Consider the following 20,335-nt stretch of genomic DNA (forward strand, 5'->3'; position numbering starts at 1 on the left):
CTCATTATCTGCATGGTTAAGCAGGCAGGGGGAGACTCATTATCTGCATGGTTAAGAAGGCAGGGGGAGACTCATTATCTGCATGGTTAAGAAGGCAGGGGGAGACTCATTATCTGCATGGTTAAGAAGGCAGGGGGAGACTCATTATCTGCATGGTTAAGAAGGCAGGGGGAGACTGTATATCTGCATGGTTAAGCAGGCAGGGGGAGACTGTATATCTGCATGGTTAAGCAGGCGGGGGGAGACTGTATATCTGCATGGTTAAGCAGGCGGGGGGAGACTCATTATCTGCATGGTTAAGCAGGCGGGGGGAGACTGTATATCTGCATGGTTAAGCAGACGGGGGGAGACTGTATATCTGCATGGTTAAGCAGACGGGGGGAGACTGTATATCTGCATGGTTAAGCAGGCGGGGGGAGACTCATTATCTGCATGGTTGAGCAGGCGGGGGGAGACTGTATATCTGCATGGTTAAGCAGACGGGGGGAGACTGTATATCTGCATGGTTAAGCAGACGGGGGGAGACTGTATATCTGCATGGTTAAGCAGGCGGGGGGAGACTCATTATCTGCATGGTTAAGCAGGCGGGGGGAGACTGTATATCTGCATGGTTAAGCAGACGGGGGGAGACTGTATATCTGCATGGTTAAGCAGACGGGGGGAGACTGTATATCTGCATGGTTAAGCAGGCGGGGGGAGACTCATTATCTGCATGGTTAAGCAGGCGGGGGGAGACTGTATATCTGCATGGTTAAGCAGACGGGGGGAGACTGTATATCTGCATGGTTAAGCAGGCGGGGGGAGACTCATTATCTGCATGGTTAAGCAGGCGGGGGGAGACTGTATATCTGCATGGTTAAGCAGACGGGGGGAGACTGTATATCTGCATGGTTAAGCAGACGGGGGGAGACTGTATATCTGCATGGTTAAGCAGGTGGGGGGAGACTGTATATCTCTATGGTTAAGCAGGCGGGGGGATGTATATCTGCATGGTTAAGCAGGCGGGGGGAGGCTGTATATCTGCATGGTTAAGCAGACGGGGGGAGACTGTATATCTGCATGGTTAAGCAGGCGGGGGGAGACTCTATATCTGCATGGTTAAGCAGACGGGGGGAGACTGTATATCTGCATGGTTAAGCAGGCGGGGGGAGTCTGTATATCTGCATGGTTAAGCAGGCGGGGGGAGACTGTATATCTGCATGGTTAAGCAGGCGGCGGGATGTATATCTGCATGGTTAAGCAGGCGGGGGAGACTCTATATCTGCATGGTTAAGCTGCTTTTTGACAAAACCCAGGAAGGAGGAGGCAGTGTTGTGGGAGAAAATGAAGCTATTCCACTGCCTGTCCAAACTTTGGCCAATCTCATCTCATCATGACAATCAGGGAAATATATAGATTTTGCTAGCCAATGTGTTTAGAAGAACATTCTCACTTTGTTCAGACAGTCTTGCTATATATAGTGTCGTTTTGTATTTGACATTCTTGCTATTTTAAACTGCCGTGAGATTTGTTTGGGAGCATGAGAGCTAGGTGAGGGCAGGGCTAACGAGGCAACATTGAGGGCAGATGTGGAGGGAAGGAGCACACAAGAAATTGATAGGCCATAATGTGCAACTACTAAAAATGAATGATAGCTACTATGAACAGAATAACGAAATACATGTATAACTTTTTACAGTCAATTAGTGACACAGACTCCACAACTTCCGTCATTGTTGTAGTCCCGAAACATGCAACGTCAAAACTCAGAAACTCGGGTATCATCGAAATTTCCCAATAATTCTCACTCGTAAATATGACATTGGAGGGCCGTTCATGTGCTGGCAAGTCGTAAATACGATATATCCGAGGAGCACATGAATGCAGCAAGAGTTCAAATTATGCAGTTATTCGAGCAAAGACGAGTTCCTGAATTTTGTGTAGATGCATAGCGGAGCCTGGCAGAGATCTGAGAGCACTTTTCTAGTTTCACTCTGGAATCTGGTCGTTTATCAGCTGATGATCGATAAAAAATCGGGACAAAACGAGAATTGGTAATTGCAATCAGACTCCACCCCCTCACAAAACCTGATCTGTCAATCATCTGGAGAAGACAATGCTGACGCTGCCCACAAAGTTAAGGATCTGTTTTTTTTATTCTGTGTGTGTGTGTGTGTGTGTGTGTGTGTGTGTGTGTGTGTGTGTGTGTGTGTGTGTGCGCGTGCGTGCGTGCGTGCGTCCGTGTGTGTGTGTAGCGGCCCTGTTCCTGGAGCACTGGAAGCGTCGTCAGATCAGTTTGAGCTTCAGCTGGGATCTGACGGGCATCGAGGAGGATGAGGTACACACATACATGCATGAACGCACACACACACACACACACACACACACACACACACACACACACACACACACACACACACACACACACATACACACACACACTTAAAAGTCCAGTTGGAACGGCATTTCAAGAGTGTATCTAACTTCCGTATCGTGTCGTATTTCTGAGTCAAACAGGATAGACAAGCGGGACATATTGTAACGTGTTGGGAGGAATTTGAAAAGTGGGAGTGTCTCCCGTCAGTCTGTGTATGACGAGGGAGGGAGGAGGAACTTGAGTGAGAGAGCAAGGGAGGGATCAGACAGTGATGCCTGTAGACCCTAGCCTGCAGCTAGCTAGCTGGCTAACAAGCGTCATGTCAACAGTCACATAAACAAATGGGATTAAAATGTGTCAGACGATGGTTTTGTACGCGGGAGACAAAGCTACATTCAACAGCAACTGCCAATAGTTCAGGCTGGTAGTGTTCTGTTACAGTAGCACCACTGCTAGCCCCAAAAGCACGCACAAATCGCTTGAGGGACAGTTTCTTCCCGCAGGCCACGAGACTCCTTAACTCATTCACCGCCAATGACGTCTTTGACGTGTTATCAGAAATAGCCCTCCCCGACAATGACGTGTTTGACGTGTTTTTGTTTTTATTACTGCAGGGCGTATTTCAAACACTTACCCAGCCTCTGACATAGTATCATGTCCCTAGCATCTAAGACAACACGTGAACAAACACATACCGCAGCTGTTGTTTTGAAATTGAGCAAGAGGAAAAGCAGAAAACGGGTAACGCTTCCTTGTGCAGACAGGAGAAACGCCATTGAAACGCGCCTCGGCGCGCTGCACGAGCTGGAGTCGCCTTCCTCTGTGCCAGCCAGGAGAAAACGGGAGAAAGTAATCAAGAGATGTGTTTGATCATCGGAGGAATGAGGAAATGATCGATCAGTTTGCGAGGGCGGTGAGGACGTGTTGAATAGCCGAGGGGAAAACGGGAACGATTTCAGGGAGGATATGACAGGGAGACATGGACGAGGACGGGTGGACCAGAACATAAACAAAATAAACACACAACAGCAAGGCACAAGGCAGAAGCGGCAGTCACAGCAGCCCGCTGTCCTTTCTCAAGAGCTATTCAGTTGGTTCATGAAATCGCTGGGCTGCGTGCCCTCCAGTGTTGCTCCTGGCCAATCCCAGCGCCACAGGGCGTGGTTATTGCTTATCCTATGTGGGGTTAGAAATCTAAAAGGGGGATCGTGTGTGTGTGTGTGTGTGTGTGTGTGTCTGTCTGTCTGTCTGTCTGTCTGTCTGTCGGTGTGTCTGTCTGTCTGTCTGTCTGTCTGTCTGTCTGTCTGTCTGTCTGCACACTCACTCACACCGAGTAAACTGTATTGTTGAATGTAAAAAAAAAAGCACTTCATGTGTATATATATATATATATATATTTTTTTTTTTGTCATTTGTGTCCTAATGAATAATATTTACATGTCTGATGTCAATACAGTTCAAAATAAAAGAATTGAGAGTGAGTTCTGCCTGAGATTGTGCCCTTTTACAAAAATTGCCTTTTCTCCTGTTTATTTTCTGAGGGAGACCTTTTGGGTAGAAAACAGGGTGTATATAAATGGCTATAAGTAGAGTACAGAACATGCTAAAAGCTCACTTTTTTTTCCTGGTGAACCCAGAGACGTACATCTTCATTTTGAGGTATTGCAAATCACTCTGGTGCTAATAGATAATTTACTGTGGGTCTTGAAAGATGACCAACAATTATGAAAATCTTTGGCCTGTGCTAAATATTGGCAGTCCTAAACTGGCGGTGAATGAGTTAACATACACAAATAGTGTAGTAGCTGTACTGTACCGTACTGTAGCTGCTACCATTACGTATGTCTAATGTTTAATTGTATGTTTAATTTGGTATATGCTATTTGCACCTGTACGTCAAATACGTCGAATTTAAAATGTTTAAGCACGTCCAAAGTATGCACATGACATGTGCCCCTATGTGCAGTGGATATGCCACTGTCTCTGACTTGTCTTATCACTCTACTGCCTTATTGCTTGTTGTGTCTCTTGTGGTTTTTGCACTCATATGCCCTGTTATATTTGTACTATGTTGTAAACGGCGTCTACAGCACAAGAATTTCACACGTGATACTTGTACTACGGAGTGACAATAAAAATCTTGAATCTTGAATCTTGAATCATTTGGGTGCCCCAAGAGTAATTGCTACAAATTGCCCAAATAAATGTTACAAATAGAAAAGCAGAACTATGAAATAGCAGTATATCACACTATATAACTAACTATACAAGGCCAAAAGTCCCTTTTCCTCAACAAAATAGAGAAATGAAGTGCTGCAGTGTGATACAGCACATGTAAGATGACTCAGTTTGCAAAGGTACTTTCATGTCCAGCAACACGCAATAATGTGTGCTACAAATTACAGATGTCCCCTAAACGCCTCACAGCTTCTGCAATTTACCATGCTCCCTAAACGCCTCATGCAGGCTATGAATTTACCATGCTCCCTAAACGCCTCGTGCAGGCTATGCTAAGGGAAACAATTTCCCATGCTCCCTAAACGCCTCGTGCAGGCTATGCTGAGGGAAACAATTTCCCATGCTCCCTAAACGCCTCGTGCAGGCTATGCTGAGGGAAACAATTTCCCATGCTCCCTAAACGCCTCGTGCAGGCTATGCTGAGCTCCCTAAACGCCTCGTGCAGGCTATGCTGAGGGAAACGTGACTTTGTTTATTCACATGTAGTTTTAAATGAGGAGCTCCTCCACAACACAGAGGCCAGTTCAAAACAGGGAATGCCAAACTGGCCGTGTGGATAGTTAATTTCAGAAGGGGCATTGCCTGGGATGATGCCCCTCGTGGCACATGCCTTGGTGCCCTACGCACAGTGCGTGTGCCTAGCGTCGGCGCTGTAGCTAACTAATGAATCTTAGCTCTGTGCCGCTAAAAGTTGAAGATGTACTGAAGATGCACTGTATGTTAACTAATGAATCTTAGCTCTGTGCCGCTAAAAGTTGAAGATGTACTGAAGATGCACTGTATGTTAACTAATGAATCTTAGCTCTGTGCCGCTAAAAGTTGAAGATGTACTGAAGATGCACTGTATGTTAACTAATGAATCTTAGCTCTGTGCCGCTAAAAGTTGAAGATGTACTGAAGATGCACTGTATGTTAACTAATGAATCTTAGCTCTGTGCCGCTAAAAGTTGAAGATGTACTGAAGATGCACTGTATGTTAACTAATGAATCTTAGCTCTGTGCCGCTAAAAGTTGAAGATGTACTGAAGATGCACTGTATGTTAACTAATGAATCTTAGCTCTGTGCCGCTAAAAGTTGAAGATGGATTGATGGGTGGATGCCATGATATTATGGTGGAAATTTAATTGCTTGGGGTCCTGCTGATGTAAGCACACTTCATATATTGTTTTACAGGAAGAACATTTTTTAATACAGTAGGTGCACAATATGACTGGGGATGTGATCTAAAAGGCATTTTTTATTTAATCTACTTTAAATTGTCTGTCTGTCTGTCTGTCTGTCTGTCTGTCTGTCTGTCTGTCTCTCTGTCTGTCTGTCTCTCTGTCAGGAACACCCCAGGCCAAAGTATGAGACCATCCTGCTGCAGAAGAGACAGAAGCAGCAGAAGAGCAAAAATAAGAAGAAAAAGAACGAGGTAGGACACAAAAACCAGAAGGGTGCAGTTACAGGTGTTACAGCACAGTGATTTCAATGCTGGAAAACTCATCTCTTCCTACTTGTCTTAAAGATGCAGTGACATTTTTAATATCAGTATATAATTGTGAGATTTAATTAATATCTTAGGCTGTAAACCAGCCTAAGAAAAAAAAAACTATCTCACCTATAGTGTTAGTTCTCGTGTTTCTCAACATTAAGACTACATTTTCCATCAGCCCCGTTGATGTCCCATAGCTCTTATAAAGCAGTGGTTCTCAAAGTGGGGTCCGGGGACCCACAGGGGTCCTTGAGGGGGTTCCAGGGGGTCCCCAGCAAAAAGGGGAATACTTTATTGTCACTATAATTCCATCCATAAGTAACACAATGACAGAATGTATGACTGTTTTGATAATGGGTTTCAAACATTTTCTGCAATAAAACATCTAAAAGCAAAGATGTGACAAAATCTTATCAAATGGGGGTCCGTGGTCTAATTTGTGTCAGTTTAGAGGTCCTTGATGTGAACAAGTTTGAGGGCCACTGCAGGAATGAGTAGGACATAGCAAATTGCCACCATGCTGGTTCGTAAGGGGAAAAGGCTCATCATCAGTCGACTGTGCAGCAGGCGACCACAAGTTTCCTCCATCCCACACGGTCCCGGGCAAGTTCACTCACTTGAGATTCTGAGAGGAGCCAGTAGACGACTTTGATGGCATCTACAATGCTTCCAGGTATCCCATAGTGCCGCAGTATAGAAAACATGACCTCTCTGTTGATGGAATCGAATGCCTTCTTAAAGTCAATGAAGGTAACTATCAATGACAGTTGGTGGCCTCTAAATCCTTCCATGATCCTTTATAGGATGTGGCTTTGCTGTGCACAGCTTCTACCTTTTCTGAAGCCAGCTTGGTTGCTTCTCAAAATGGGATCAACATGGTCGCGGTTGTTGTAGACCTTTGCGACTATGGACATCGGGGAAATGCCATGGTAGTTTGTCATAAGAGACAAGTTTCCTTTCTTTGGTGTTGTCGTGATCAGATCCATGGTCCACAGAGATGGGGGTGTCAATGTACAGTAGTATAAACTGTGCAGAAGTTGTGGACCAGTTCATTAATTTTGACTCCGCCCCCATTGAGGGCTTCAGCTGTGGTGGCATATTCAAGACCAGGCACTTTGTTACTTTCCATCTCATTGATGGCCTTTGTTGTCTCTGCTACAGTGGGTGCTTCTATGGCTATTGGGAGATCATGTTCAGCTGGTGGAGGGAGGTTTGCCATGCCAGAGATGTTGTTGATTATCTTCCAGGTGGTGGAGTAGTTTCCTGTCCTGTCTGCTGTCTCCAGCTCATCTAATTGTTCCTGTAGATATGCCTGCTCGTCTGATTTGAATGATTTATTTAGCTCAGCCCTTAGGGACCTCCACGTTTCTTTTGCGGCTGCAGACTTGGCTTGCATGTATTCTCTCTTGGCGTTGTCTCCTCTATGTTTCAGGATGATGGTGTCATCAGAGATGCACTCTGGATAGGTTAGGGTTAGTGTCATCAGAGATGCACTCTGGATAGGTTAGGGTTAGTGTCATCAGAGATGCACTCTGGATAGGTTAGGGTTAGTGTCATCAGAGATGCACTCTGGAGAGGTTAGGGTTAGTGTCATCAGAGATGCACTCTGGATAGGTTAGGGTTAGGGTTAGTGTCATCAGAGATGCACTCTACTCTGGATAGGTTAGGGTTAGGGTTAGTGTCATCAGAGATGCACTCTGGATAGGTTAGGGTTAGTGTCATCAGAGATGCACTCTGGATAGGTTAGGGTTAGTGTCATCAGAGATGCACTCTGGATAGGTTAGGGTTAGTGTCATCAGAGATGCACTCTGGATAGGTTAGGGTTAGTGTCATCAGAGATGCATTCTGGATAGGTTAGGGTTAGTGTCATCAGAGATGCACTCTGGATAGGTTAGGGTTAGTTTTAGTGTCATCAGGGATGCACTCTGCCACAAGTTGGTCACTTGCCAACGACTTCTTGGGTAACCTCTTCCACTGATGATACAAAGAGGTCATGCCTATCACTGATGCGGAGGGTAGTATCACTGTATGGACCCTTCTCACGGGGGCCATTTTGTGTAAAAAAGGCAGGGGAAACACAGGTGCAAGCAAAACACTAATGAGGGTTTCAAACTTCCGTGATTGGAATTTGGCCCCTGGGAAAAGGGTCTATTTTGAATTCATGCTTTATGGTAGCATCCTGAAGAAGCCTCTTCCAGTTGAATTTGATGCACTTGCTGGGGTTGGTCTTTAATGTCCTTAAGCTGATTTTAACTCTTGTACTTAAGATTCTGTGATCTGAGTCTAGTTCAACTGGGTTGTATGCCCGGCAGTTATGTAATGAGTTGAGTCATTTGCCATTTACCGACTGTGGCTGGGAGGAGTCTGTGACAGTCAAGACCTACTCAGGCATTGAAGTCACCGATGATTAGGCTGAGGTTATGTGGCTTGATACTTTCTAAGTGGGTAGAGAGCGTTTGGTAGAAATCATCCTTTTCCTCATCTGTTACTGCCTCAGTTGGTGCGTAGATGGAGGTGATTGTGAGTTGTGGGCTTCCCTGAAAGGTCACGGTAAAGATTATATTGTTGATGGAGCTGATGTTTAGTAGTCATGTGTGGATCTTTTTAGTCATTAGGAGGCTAGTTTCGCTTGCTAGAGTCTCCCAGTAAAGAGGCGGGGAGAGTTGGGGATGCTTTCTATCGTGGACTAGAGGGGAAAAAGGCTTACATAATCCACATCAATTGTTTTCAGCTTGTAGCAACGAGCTAGCGACTAGCGCTGCTGTTGTTATTGTTTCAAAGGCAGTGGCACAGGCATTTGAGCAGATTCAACACGTACAGCAGCAGAGGCATACAGATTTGACACAGGGGCTTGGAAAGGACCCGCAGTCAGGGCGGGTCGGAGCCAATGCAGAGCTTGGAGGGAGTTGTAAAGTTTGCCTGTTAAAAAAGTTGAATTTCAGCCTGTGGGAATCATTGAATCACTGACTCACGCTGGAAAAGGGGCAGCAAATCAAGAGGAGAAGCAGGGTCGGAACCTAAGGTGTTGGACCCCAGCCAAAGATGTATATCACTATGGCGTGCTGAGCCGTCGCCTAAAAACGCACCTCACTTGCAGGGTCGCTAAACGGCCCGGCTTAGCAACTTTTGAACTGAAGAAAATGCCAGTAGTTTGTGGACATTAGTGGGATTTTTTTGGGCCAGTCTAAAAGGGGCTTTATGTACAGCAGGGTGAAATCTGAGGGAAGATGATAAGGATTGGAGCACAATTTATAAAATCTGTTCCATTAATAATTACCAGGATAATTTTGGTGTCGTGAAATGACTGTCTCCTGTCTCCTTTGATTAAATATGAACAAGTACATATTTCAATTATTCCAAAACACTGTTGTATCCATCCTGTGAAAAAACTGTTAGCAGATGTTCAAAGGCACTTTAACACTAAAGATAAACACAGATACAGTAATTACATCCACTTAAATGTTACTGTTGTTATTGTTATTGTTATGTTACTAAACAAGGGTCTTAAACTATTTTAATAATTTAGTCTGAATACTGAGTGATTTTTTTTTATTTTCCAGCCATTCTGTCTGTCAGAGTAGATGTGCAGTTGTTCTGAATGGTGTGTATGTCATCTTTGTGAATTGGCTGCCCGGTCACAGTGGTGGCATGTGCTCGGTGCGTGTGACGGACATTAGCATGCTAATCTCCTGATCAGCGCTGTAAACTGGGTCGCTCACAGTGAGACAGATGGCTCCCAGCCACAGCCAAAGCCCGGGCCACGCGTGCGGGTGGCTCCCAGCCACAGCCAAAGCCCGGGCCACGCGTGCGGGTGGCTCCCAGCCAAAGCCCGGGCCACGCGTGCGGGTGGCTCCCAGCCAAAGCCCGGGCCACGCGTGCGGGTGGCTCCCAGCCAAAGCCCGGGCCACGCGTGCGGGTGGCTCCCAGCCACAGCTAAGGGCCACGCGCGCGGGCGGCCTGCAGCCACAGCCTGGGCCGCGCGCGCGAGTACCAGCCAATTAAGATGATACAGGATTACTGCTGCATCAGCACTATAGAAGAGAACCCAAAATATGATGTTTGCCAGGTTGGAGCGAGTGGTGGGAAGTTACTCATCAAGTTGCTTTAATTGGTTCGGTTAAAACTGAGGCTAAGTAACTAAGACAACTATAGGCTTTTGTCAACATAGTGTTTGTCCGCATCTTTTTGGAGTGGAAAAAGCGCTGCCTGGAGTGCTTTTGTGTCTCCTGCTAGCTTACCAGCTGCACTAACCACCTGGTTAACGTAATGCTAGCACGTCTAGCAGCACTACTGTAACAACTAAAAGTAGGGGAGGTCAGGGACGAATTAAGCAGGGGGACGGAATAAGCTTGTCCTCATATACTATCTTTGACGAAATTCAGGAAGACGATTTTTTCCCCCCATGTTACACTTCCTGGTAGCTCACTTCCTGTGAAATTTCAGCTCGGCCAGTCAGTGGATGGCGGAGATATCCGCAAAAACGTTGCCTTTTCGTCTTATTTTCAAACGCGAGTAAAATTTTGCAAACTGTGTATTTTTCTATTAGCGTGTTGGAATTTATTTATTTAATGCTGCTAACGCTATCGCGTGATGTTAGCTGGGGTCGTAAGGTGTTTCGGGTCTGTCAACATCATACACCCTCGCCCAGTAGACCCAGCCGAGGCCGATTAAGACCCCGACCCGCGTCCCAGAAGCAGCCGCACACGGATCAGCCTTCCTACTCTGTCTGCAACGTTGCCCGCGGAAGGGTTGATCACACCCAATCCGCTGCAATAGAGTTAGTGCTACACCGCAGCATTGTAAGACCCTTCGGTGCATGGAGGGTCTAAGACCCTGTGTGGGTGACTCCCGGCCGTGCTCCTCCTTCGTCTCACCAGACCCTCCCGGGGCAAAGGCAATCCAGAGGCAGAGAGGATGCCTCAAGAAGGCCTGTGCGCTAAATACTCAGTGAAGTACAGATACTGTACCTGAAAATCCTACTTAAGTACAGTAACAGAGTATTTGTACTTAGTTACGTCCCATCTCTGATAGCATTCATATGTTACAGTAACGTATCTGCAGCTGCTTCTCTCACCAGAATATTTTATATTGTATTCTTCTTACTTTATATTATTCTCTTTAGCTTATGGTACACCTATTGTATTGAAAATCCCCATCTATCAGTCAGGATATTTTAATTTTTGTGTATATATTGGACTACACTTTTTAATTTTTAGTATTTTTATTTATTGATTTTCTCTTCTGACTATTGATGTTGACTGATATGCTGCATATTTACGTAAATTCCTTGTACGCAATCTGATTACCTACTCCGGCAATACAAGTGATTCTCATTCTCATTTAAACTGTAATTGAGTAGCTTTTTTGTGTATTTCTTTTGTATTTTTTAAAGTCAGTAATTTCACATGTACTTTTACTTAAGCATGTATCATTTAAAATACCATCCGCACGTGTGTGTGTGTGTGTGTGTGTGTGTGTGTGTGTGTGTGTGTGTGTGTGTGTCTCTGTGTGTCTGTCTCTGTCTCTGTGTGTGTGTGTGTGTGTGTGTGACCTGTGCTCTGTGTTGCAGCCAGAGAAGCAGGAGGACGGGACAGAGATAGGGAAGGACAGGTGGAGACAGAAACTGCTGTCTGCCATACCTGCAGGAAGCCCGGTAACCTCCTCTCCTCTCCTCTCCTCTCCTCTCCTCTCCTCTCCTCTCCTCTCCTCTCCTCTCCTCTCCTCTCCTCTCCTCTCCTCTCCTCTCCTCTCCTCTCCTCTCCTCTCCTCTCCTCTCCTTTCATCCTCTCTCCTCTCATCCTCTCCCCCCCTTCTCTCCTCTCCTCCTCTCCTCTTTCCTTCTCTCCTCCTCCCTCGCAGACAGGCTGTCTCTCTGTTTTTGTCCTCCTCCTCTGGCTGCTGCTGTCTCTTCTCATCAGGTATTTCTTTAGCCATGCAAAACCATCCTGAAAACGTATCAGTCTGGACTTCCAGGTGCCCACAGCGATTTCCTGAAATTACAGTCTAACCTGGCCAATCAGGGCCACCGCTGGAAAAACAGTAATGATGTCTTCCCGAAGCTACGAGTTGAAATGTTAATGCTAGTAGAGTAAACACTGCCATAAGTGCAGTTATTGTAGAAATAGACTCGAGAGCGGAAAGGACGTTTTCGCTCTTCTGACCGGATTTGGATTGGATTTGGCGATGCTGATTGGTTGAAGGAGTTGTCTGTCAAGGCAAGTAACGTTACTTCCACCCACTGAAATCACTGTGGACGGCTTGTCCAGACTGTGAGGTCACATGATCAGAATGGTTTTTACTAGGCTAGCATTTTGTTACTGTGTTAACGTTTCCCGGCAACAGGATTAAAATCACACACAACTGTTGCTGCAGCTTTTGTTGCCAGTTGGAATTGGAACAAAAAGTTGCCTTGTGTATCGCATGCCCACATTTCCTTTATGCCTCCCACCACTCTCTCTTCATCAACTGAGGTGAAAACAACATTCATCATTTTTCTTTCAATAAACAAATAAAGGTTATTTATCTACAGATGGAGCCATTTTACGGCATGCTCCATACTGTATATTCTTATACTGTATTGTACAGTAAAAACTTGACAAGTTTGCACAGTGCAAGAAAGTGCAGCTCCGTCTCCAGTGTGAGCAGAGGGAACACAGCTGCTCCTCTCTGGGTTGCCAGGTCTGCCTGTCTGTCCTCTCTGGGTTGCCAGGTCTGTCTGTCTGTCTGTCTGTCTGTCTGTCTGTCTGTCTGGTTGTTAACTGAACACTTGCTGAACTATTGCTGCACTTTCGCTCTAGCTGCTATGGATTATTTGGGGAAATCACACTTTTCAGTGTGTGTGTGTGTTTGTTTGTGTGTGTGTTTGTGTGTGTGGGACTTCCTCTTAGCAGCAGCAGAGCTGAGGCTACATTAATGCTAACACCATCATTAGACACTAACGCCAAGCACTCTGTCATCTGCATACATGGAGACACCGTGCAGCTGGCTAAACTGCTGCAGGAGGCATTTATCTAAATACATGGTAAGAATAGCAAATGACTGTCTATTTAGCAGGCAGATGGGACAGTGCTGAGACTGGCATTTACCAGCTTACTAGTGAAACACTGAATGCAACACGTTGATTTCCAGTGTGTCTTCGATTGAGTACCGTGAAAAGCACTATACACATTTATTTAACGGAAATAATCATATAGTATAATAGAAACTAACATGAAACTGCTAATTACATATTTAGGTATGGGTATAGATAGATAGATAGATAGATAGATAGATAGATAGATAGATAGATAGATAGATAGGTAGGTAGGTAGGTAGATAGATAGATAGGTAGGTAGGTAGGTAGGTAGGTAGGTACAGTAGGTAGGTAGATAGATGTGTAGGCAGGTAGTTACAGTAGGTAGGTAGGTAGATATAGGTAGATAGGTAGATAAATGGATAGATAGATAGGTAGATAGGTAGGTAGGTAGGTATAGATAGATAGATAGATAGATAGATAGGTAGGTAGATAGATAGGTAGGTAGGTAGGTATAGATATATAGATATATATATGATAGGTAGATAGATAGGTAGGTAGGTATAGATAGATAGATAGATAGATAGATAGATAGATAGATAGATAGATAGGTAGGTAGGTAGATAGATAGGTAGGTAGGTAGGTATAGATAAAGTATATAGATATATATATAGATAGGTAGATAGATAGGTAGGTAGGTACAGTAGGTAGGTAGATAGATATGTAGGCAGGTAGTTACAGTAGGTAGGTAGATAGATATAGGTAGATAGATAGATAGATAGATAGATAGATAGATAGGTAGATAGATAGGTATAGGCATAGATATATAGATTGATAAATACACAGCTGCTAAGGGATTAGTGTGTGTTGTGTTCTCCGATCCGGGTGGAGGGGCGGGGGTAACACAAGCTGTTTAGACACACACACACACACACACACACACACACACACACACACACACACACACACACACACACACACACACACACACACAGTCTATAACATTGGCCACCAGAGTGCCCCACACTCCAGGGAGGGAGGGAGAGAGAGAGATGGATTGAAACAGAGGGAGGGATACTGGGTGGGAGTGATGCATGCTGGGCAGGAAGCCAGGGGTAAGATTAGTGACCATCACTATGGTGACACCACGCACGCACGCACGTGCACACACACACACACACACACACACACACACACACACACACACCCCTTGCGAATTGTTTTGAACCATTAGCTTTCTTATAATAGAGGCAGTGAAATGTAAAAACCTCTAATTAAGATCATAACTGGAGACCACCTGAAGCGATGATGTCATTGATTGATTAATTCACACTTTTAATTATATTACATTTGCATTAGTGTGTGCTGAGTGTGACTACTACAGAACTGAAAACATTGTTGGCTCTGTGTGTTTGTGTGTGCGTGTGCGTGCGTGCGTGTGTGTGTGTGCGTGCGTGCGTGTGCATGTGCGTGCATGCGTGTGTGCGTGTGTGCGTGCGTGCGTGCGTTTGTGCACGTGCGCGTGTGTGCGTGTGAGTGCGTGTGTGCGTTTGTGTGTATGTGAGTGCGTGTGTGTGTGTGTGCGTGCGTGCGTGTGTGCGTGTGTGTGTGTGTGTGTGTGCGCGCGCGGGGCCCCTGTGGCCGCCTCTTTCTCCGCCCCGTCGTCACCTCTCTATATACAGGAGAGAGAGGTGAACGTGCTTTTCACGAAGCAGAAAACAACAAAAGCAGCTGGACCTGACTCCTCTGCTCTAAAACACTGTGCTGACCAGGTGGCCCCATGTTCACCGGCATTTTCAACCTGCCACATTTACCAGCCTGCTTCAAAACATCAACTATAATCCCCGTCCCGAAAAAGAGAAGGCCCTCGGCATTTAAAGACTACAGACCTGTCGCCCTGACCTCTGACCTCTGTGGTCATGAAGTCCTTTGTTCTGGCCTATCTTAAATCCATCACAGACCCACTCCTGGACCCCCTGCAGGTCGCCTACAGAGCCAACAGGTAGACGAGGCCATAAACATGGCCCTCCACCCATCCACCTGGAGACTGCAGGAACATATGAACATAAACATGGCCCTCCACCCATCCACCTGGAGACTGCAGGAACCTATGAACATAAACATGGCCCTCCACCCATCCACCTGTAGACTGCAGGAACCTATGAACATAAACATGGCCCTCCACCCATCCACCTGTAGACTGCAGGAACCTATGAACATAAACATGGCCCTCCACCCATCCACCTGTAGACTGCAGGAACCTATGAACATAAACATGGCCCTCCACCCATCCACCTGGAGACTGCAGGAACCAATGAACATAAACATGGCCCTCCACCCATCCACCTGTAGACTGCAGGAACATATGAACATAAACATGGCCCTCCACCCATCCACCTGTAGACTGCAGGAACCTATGAACATAAACATGGCCCTCCACCCATCCACCTGTAGACTGCAGGAACATATGAACATAAACATGGCCCTCCACCCATCCACCTGTAGACTGCAGGAACCTATGAACATAAACATGGCCCTCCACCCATCCACCTGTAGACTGCAGGAACCTATGAACATAAACATGGCCCTCCACCCATCCACCTGTAGACTGCAGGAACCTATGAACATAAACATGGCCCTCCACCCATCCACCTGTAGACTGCAGGAACATATGAACATAAACATGGCCCTCCACCCATCCACCTGGAGACTGCAGGAACATATGAACATAAACATGGCCCTCCACCCATCCACCTGTAGACTGCAGGAACATATGAACATAAACATGGCCCTCCACCCATCCACCTGTAGACTGCAGGAACATATGAACATAAACATGGCCCTCCACCCATCCACCTGGACACTGCAGGAACCTATGAACATAAACATGGCCCTCCACCCATCCACCTGTAGACTGCAGGAACCTATGAACCTAGGAATCGTCCCAGCCCTGCTGCAGGAGAAGCTCTCCGAGCTGGACGTGTCCAACTTCATTTGCAGATGGACCACAGACTTCCTGACTGACAGGAAGCAGCAGCACGCGAGACTGGGAAAGCACATCACTGACTTCCGGTCTGTCAGCACCAGTGCCGCCCAGGGTGGTGTCCTCTCTCCATACTTCTTCAGACTGTACACCAACACCTGCAACTCCAGTCACCAGTCTGTAAAGCTCCTGAAGTTCGCGGATGACCCCACCCTCATAGGCTCATCACAGACGGAGATGAGTCTGAATACAGGCAGGAGGTCGACCATCTGGTGACCTCGTGCTGTCAAAACAACCTGGTGCTAAATGCTCAAAAGACAGTGAAGATTATTGTGGATTACAGGAGGAACTCAGCGCCACCTTAATTCCCCCATCACCCTGAGTGACTCCCCAGTCAACACTTTGGAGTCCTTCCGCTTCCTGGGAACAATCATCAGCCTATCATCTATCTATCTATCTATCTATCTATCTATCTATCTATCTATCTATCTGTCTGTCTATCTATCTATCTATCTATCTATCTATCTATCTATCTATCTATCTATCTATATCTATCTATCTATCTATCTATCTATCTATCTATCTATCTATCTATCTATCTCTATCTATCTATCTATCTACCTATCTATCTACGTATCTATCTAACTATCTATATATCTATCTATCTATCTATCTATCTATCTATCTATCTATCTATCTATCATCCATATATATATATATATATATATATATATATATATATATATATATATATATATATATATATATATATATATATATATATATATATATAACCCTAACCCTAACCCTAACCCTAACCCTATATATATATACTGTATATCACACCCAGGTGTTTAAGTAAGCAGTTAACTACCGTAAATTCCGGACTATAAGACGCACCGGTGTATAAGCCGCGGGACCAAAATTGACTATTTTTTTCTTCTATAAGCCGCACCGGTCTATAAGCCGCGGGTGTTTTGATGTTTAATTACCATATGAAAGGGTTCGTGCACAGAGAGGAATGTCGGGAAAGCGATGGCTGTTTGGGGAAGCTCCCATTTATTAACATTTCAACAAAACAAAACAAAAGTCAGGTCACTAATCCCCAGACAAAATCACACAACAATAGGCTATATGTGCAGCAAACCTGTAACCAGAGAAGTCAAGTCACTAATGCTCGTCTTCCTCTTCTTCCTGCGTACTGAAACCACCAAAGTCCTCATCTTCAGTGTCGGAAACGAACAGGTTCAGGGTGGCTTCGTCAACCACTCTCCTCTCTCCTTCATTGTCACTCAAAACCAACGAACTCCTCTTCATCTATAGCTGTGTTTCCATTACAGTTTTTCGCAAAAGAATTGCGATATTTCTACAACTTCGACAATGTACAATTGCGACTTGTAGGCGTTTCCATTGAAGTTGCGTTTGAGTGATTCCCCGTTGCAGCAGCTGCCACAGTGATTACGCACGGGGATCTGCCCCATATCCCGTCCCCTGCATGCTCAAATCCAACCAATGGTCAATGGAAATCCCAACATGAAGTTACAATGCATATAAACGAGCCTGATTATCAATTCAAAAGAAAATGAGTCGCAAAATGTTGCTGGCTGCGTGAATGCAGTCAGCGCGACAGGCAGAGGAAAAAAGGTAGCCTAATAGCCTACAACTGGTCCGATTTAGAGATGGAGGGGGGAAAAGGCTGATTTGGTTCTATAATTGCACCTGAAACGTGTGCAATGTATTAGCCTACTCACAGTCACTGTATTCACTTCAGACAGCACCACCGCACCAGTGTGTGCTTTTCATCCTCTCATCTCGCCGCTGTGCCAAATGCGCGCACACAGGCAGCCTGCTGTCACCATGGACCGATTTCTGCCATTAAACATTATCTAATTTGCCCGGCTACGCTTTTGCACAACACTCGTCTTTCTGCTAGGTAGCGTTGCTTCAAAGTTTTCCACTTGCTGCGGAGGTTTTGACACGGCTATCGAACCTTACTTACCAAACTTATTTTCCGCTCCTTTTCCAAGGGATAATATGGGTCACATGACGTGCAAATGCGAAAAATGTGTTTCCATTACACTTTTGCGATAAACTGCTATATCGACACGTCTGAAAAACCACCTCATGATCATCTACTGCTCGTTCTCATGCTGTCGAGAACGAGCAAAGCTTTTTTTTGGTGAAAGAATCCTCCAGGGCGCTTCTTGTTAACAGTCCGAGTGAGTGGCAGGTCGAACGTCAAAGGCACTTCATCCATATTTATGATCTGCTCCGGTTCGATGGAATATTCCTTGATCTTCCTTTGTGTGAATTCGCCGAAGTTTGTGATTTTCTCCTGGTAGTCGGGGGAGGGAGTTGATGGGCTTGTGGCCGTTTGCTTACCGTAATTACCATATGTAAGTGGTCACGCACAGAGGGGATTGTCGGGAAAGAGATGGCTGTTTGAGGAAGCTCCCATTTACCGTATTACCGTAACATTTCAACAAAACAACATAACACAACACCACCGTTGTTTATTTTTACAGTGCACACAGTGTCCGCGGTGTGGTGAAAAGAGGGCAAGAGAGGAAATTAAAACAGAAGTGGATTTATAGTTAGAAAGAGTGCTAAAAAAGAGAGATTTTTTTTTTTTTTTTTTTTTTTTCTGAAAAAATCCATAGATAAGACGCACCGTTATATAAGCCGCAGGGGCCAAAAAACGGGAAAAAAGCCGCGGCTTATAGTCCGGAATTTACGGTAGTATGAAATGAAGCTGAAAAGCTGTGCTAAACAAACAAACAAACAAACAAACTGTCACAATTTTAAAATGTATGAAGTGAAAGTAAAAAGTATAGCCTGCTAGAGTTGGGAGTGTCACTCTCACGCCAGGATTCCACTGAGCGCATTTGCATTGCGTTGCGGCTGTGCTCCGGTTTTGCTCCGTGCTTCGCTTTTCCACTTCAATGATGAACTTTTCCTCATACATGTTTATCCTCTGGCTTGATATTGAATGCTGTAAGCACCTCTAGACCTGTTGACTCCAGGCCTGGCTCCGCCCAACTTGCTGCGGCTTTGCTCCGACATCCGTGAAAAATAGAATCCTTGCGTATCTGCTTCGGAGAGCTCCGGATCGTCGGAGCTGGGACGGAGTAGACACCCAACGCAGCGGAGTAGGTGGGAGTTGACACATTGATTAGAGTGGAAACGTATTGGCTCCAAAGCCGTACCGCAGTGCAGACGGACCGAACACAGACTCAGTGGAATTGGGTCCAGCAGGGTAGTGTGAACAGCACTGTTGATGAGCTAATCAATTGCATCTGCTGAATGCGTGTGTGAATCTAAATAAAATTTAAATAAAATTGTCGAAATCTTGGGGGCAATTCTTGTCCCTCGATCATGGGTTTTAGATGGTTTTTAATTGGTTTTTAGGTGGTTTTTAGGTGGTTTTTAGAGGCATGTCTGAGATTTCCACGGGCATTTTTGCCCTTGCCCCCCGCTAAATCCCTACACTGACTGAGACATACTCAAGGCTGGCTCCATAGGGTCCCATTATAAAGGCTGAAAAAAGCATGAAACACAAACTGTGATTTCTCAAACAATACAAAGGATAAATTAAAAGGTGAATTAAGGTGATAGAGTCCTCTCTTATATTTTTTTCTCTGATTCCCCTCCATTTTCTTCCCAATTGTACTTAGCCAATTCCCCCTGCTGCCCCGGTCTCAAACATTTCACCCGCCCTTACATGGGCATGGGCTTAAGTAGATAATACGAGGGATCAGCCGATCAGCATTTTGGTCAACAAACCGCGTTTCCAGGTGGAAACGGCAATGGGACCCTTTGGAACTCGCTTTGAGTGCTCACTCTAGCCCCAGCTGTGCCGTGTACATTTTAAAAACTGCAACAGTTCACACAACTTTAACATGCATATGTTATACATCAAACTCTTGACCTACTTCTGCTCTCAATCAGAATGTCAAAATATAAGCGATACCATGTATAGTTTTTGATATATTAATGTTTGTTTGGCACAAGTCCTACTAGTTAACTGGCGCGGTTCTGGGTGTTTTGCGGTGACTTTTTGTTGTGATGTCATGCTGATTCCTCATATAACAGAATTTAGATGTTTGGTTAAACTTACTGTATCCTTAAGACTAGTCACCCACTATTACCCAACATAGTGTATGCTAGTGTTAGCATAGAGCTACTATCACTCAACATAGTGTACATGAAAGTGTTAGCATGGAGCTACTATCACTCAACATAATGTTTGCTAAAGTGTTAGCATGGAACTA

At 45.2% G+C, this 20,335-nt stretch overlaps 1 protein-coding gene across 1 annotated transcript in view; it reads left to right on the forward strand.

The window, feature by feature from the left end:
- ano2b (anoctamin 2b) overlaps nt 1-20,335 on the forward strand; it is a gene marked incomplete at both ends in the record, with an annotated part of 239,538 nt that overhangs the window by 82,826 nt on the left and 136,377 nt on the right. Inside the window, 3 exons of the mRNA XM_083660718.1 lie at nt 2,235-2,317; nt 5,923-6,009; nt 11,639-11,722. Coding sequence (XP_083516844.1) covers nt 2,235-2,317; nt 5,923-6,009; nt 11,639-11,722 — 254 coding nt within the window. The remainder of the gene's footprint in view (nt 1-2,234; nt 2,318-5,922; nt 6,010-11,638; nt 11,723-20,335) is intronic.

The sequence above is a fragment of the Poromitra crassiceps genome, assembly GCF_964638095.1.
Source record: "Poromitra crassiceps genome assembly, chromosome: 2".
NCBI lineage: Eukaryota > Metazoa > Chordata > Actinopteri > Beryciformes > Melamphaidae > Poromitra > Poromitra crassiceps.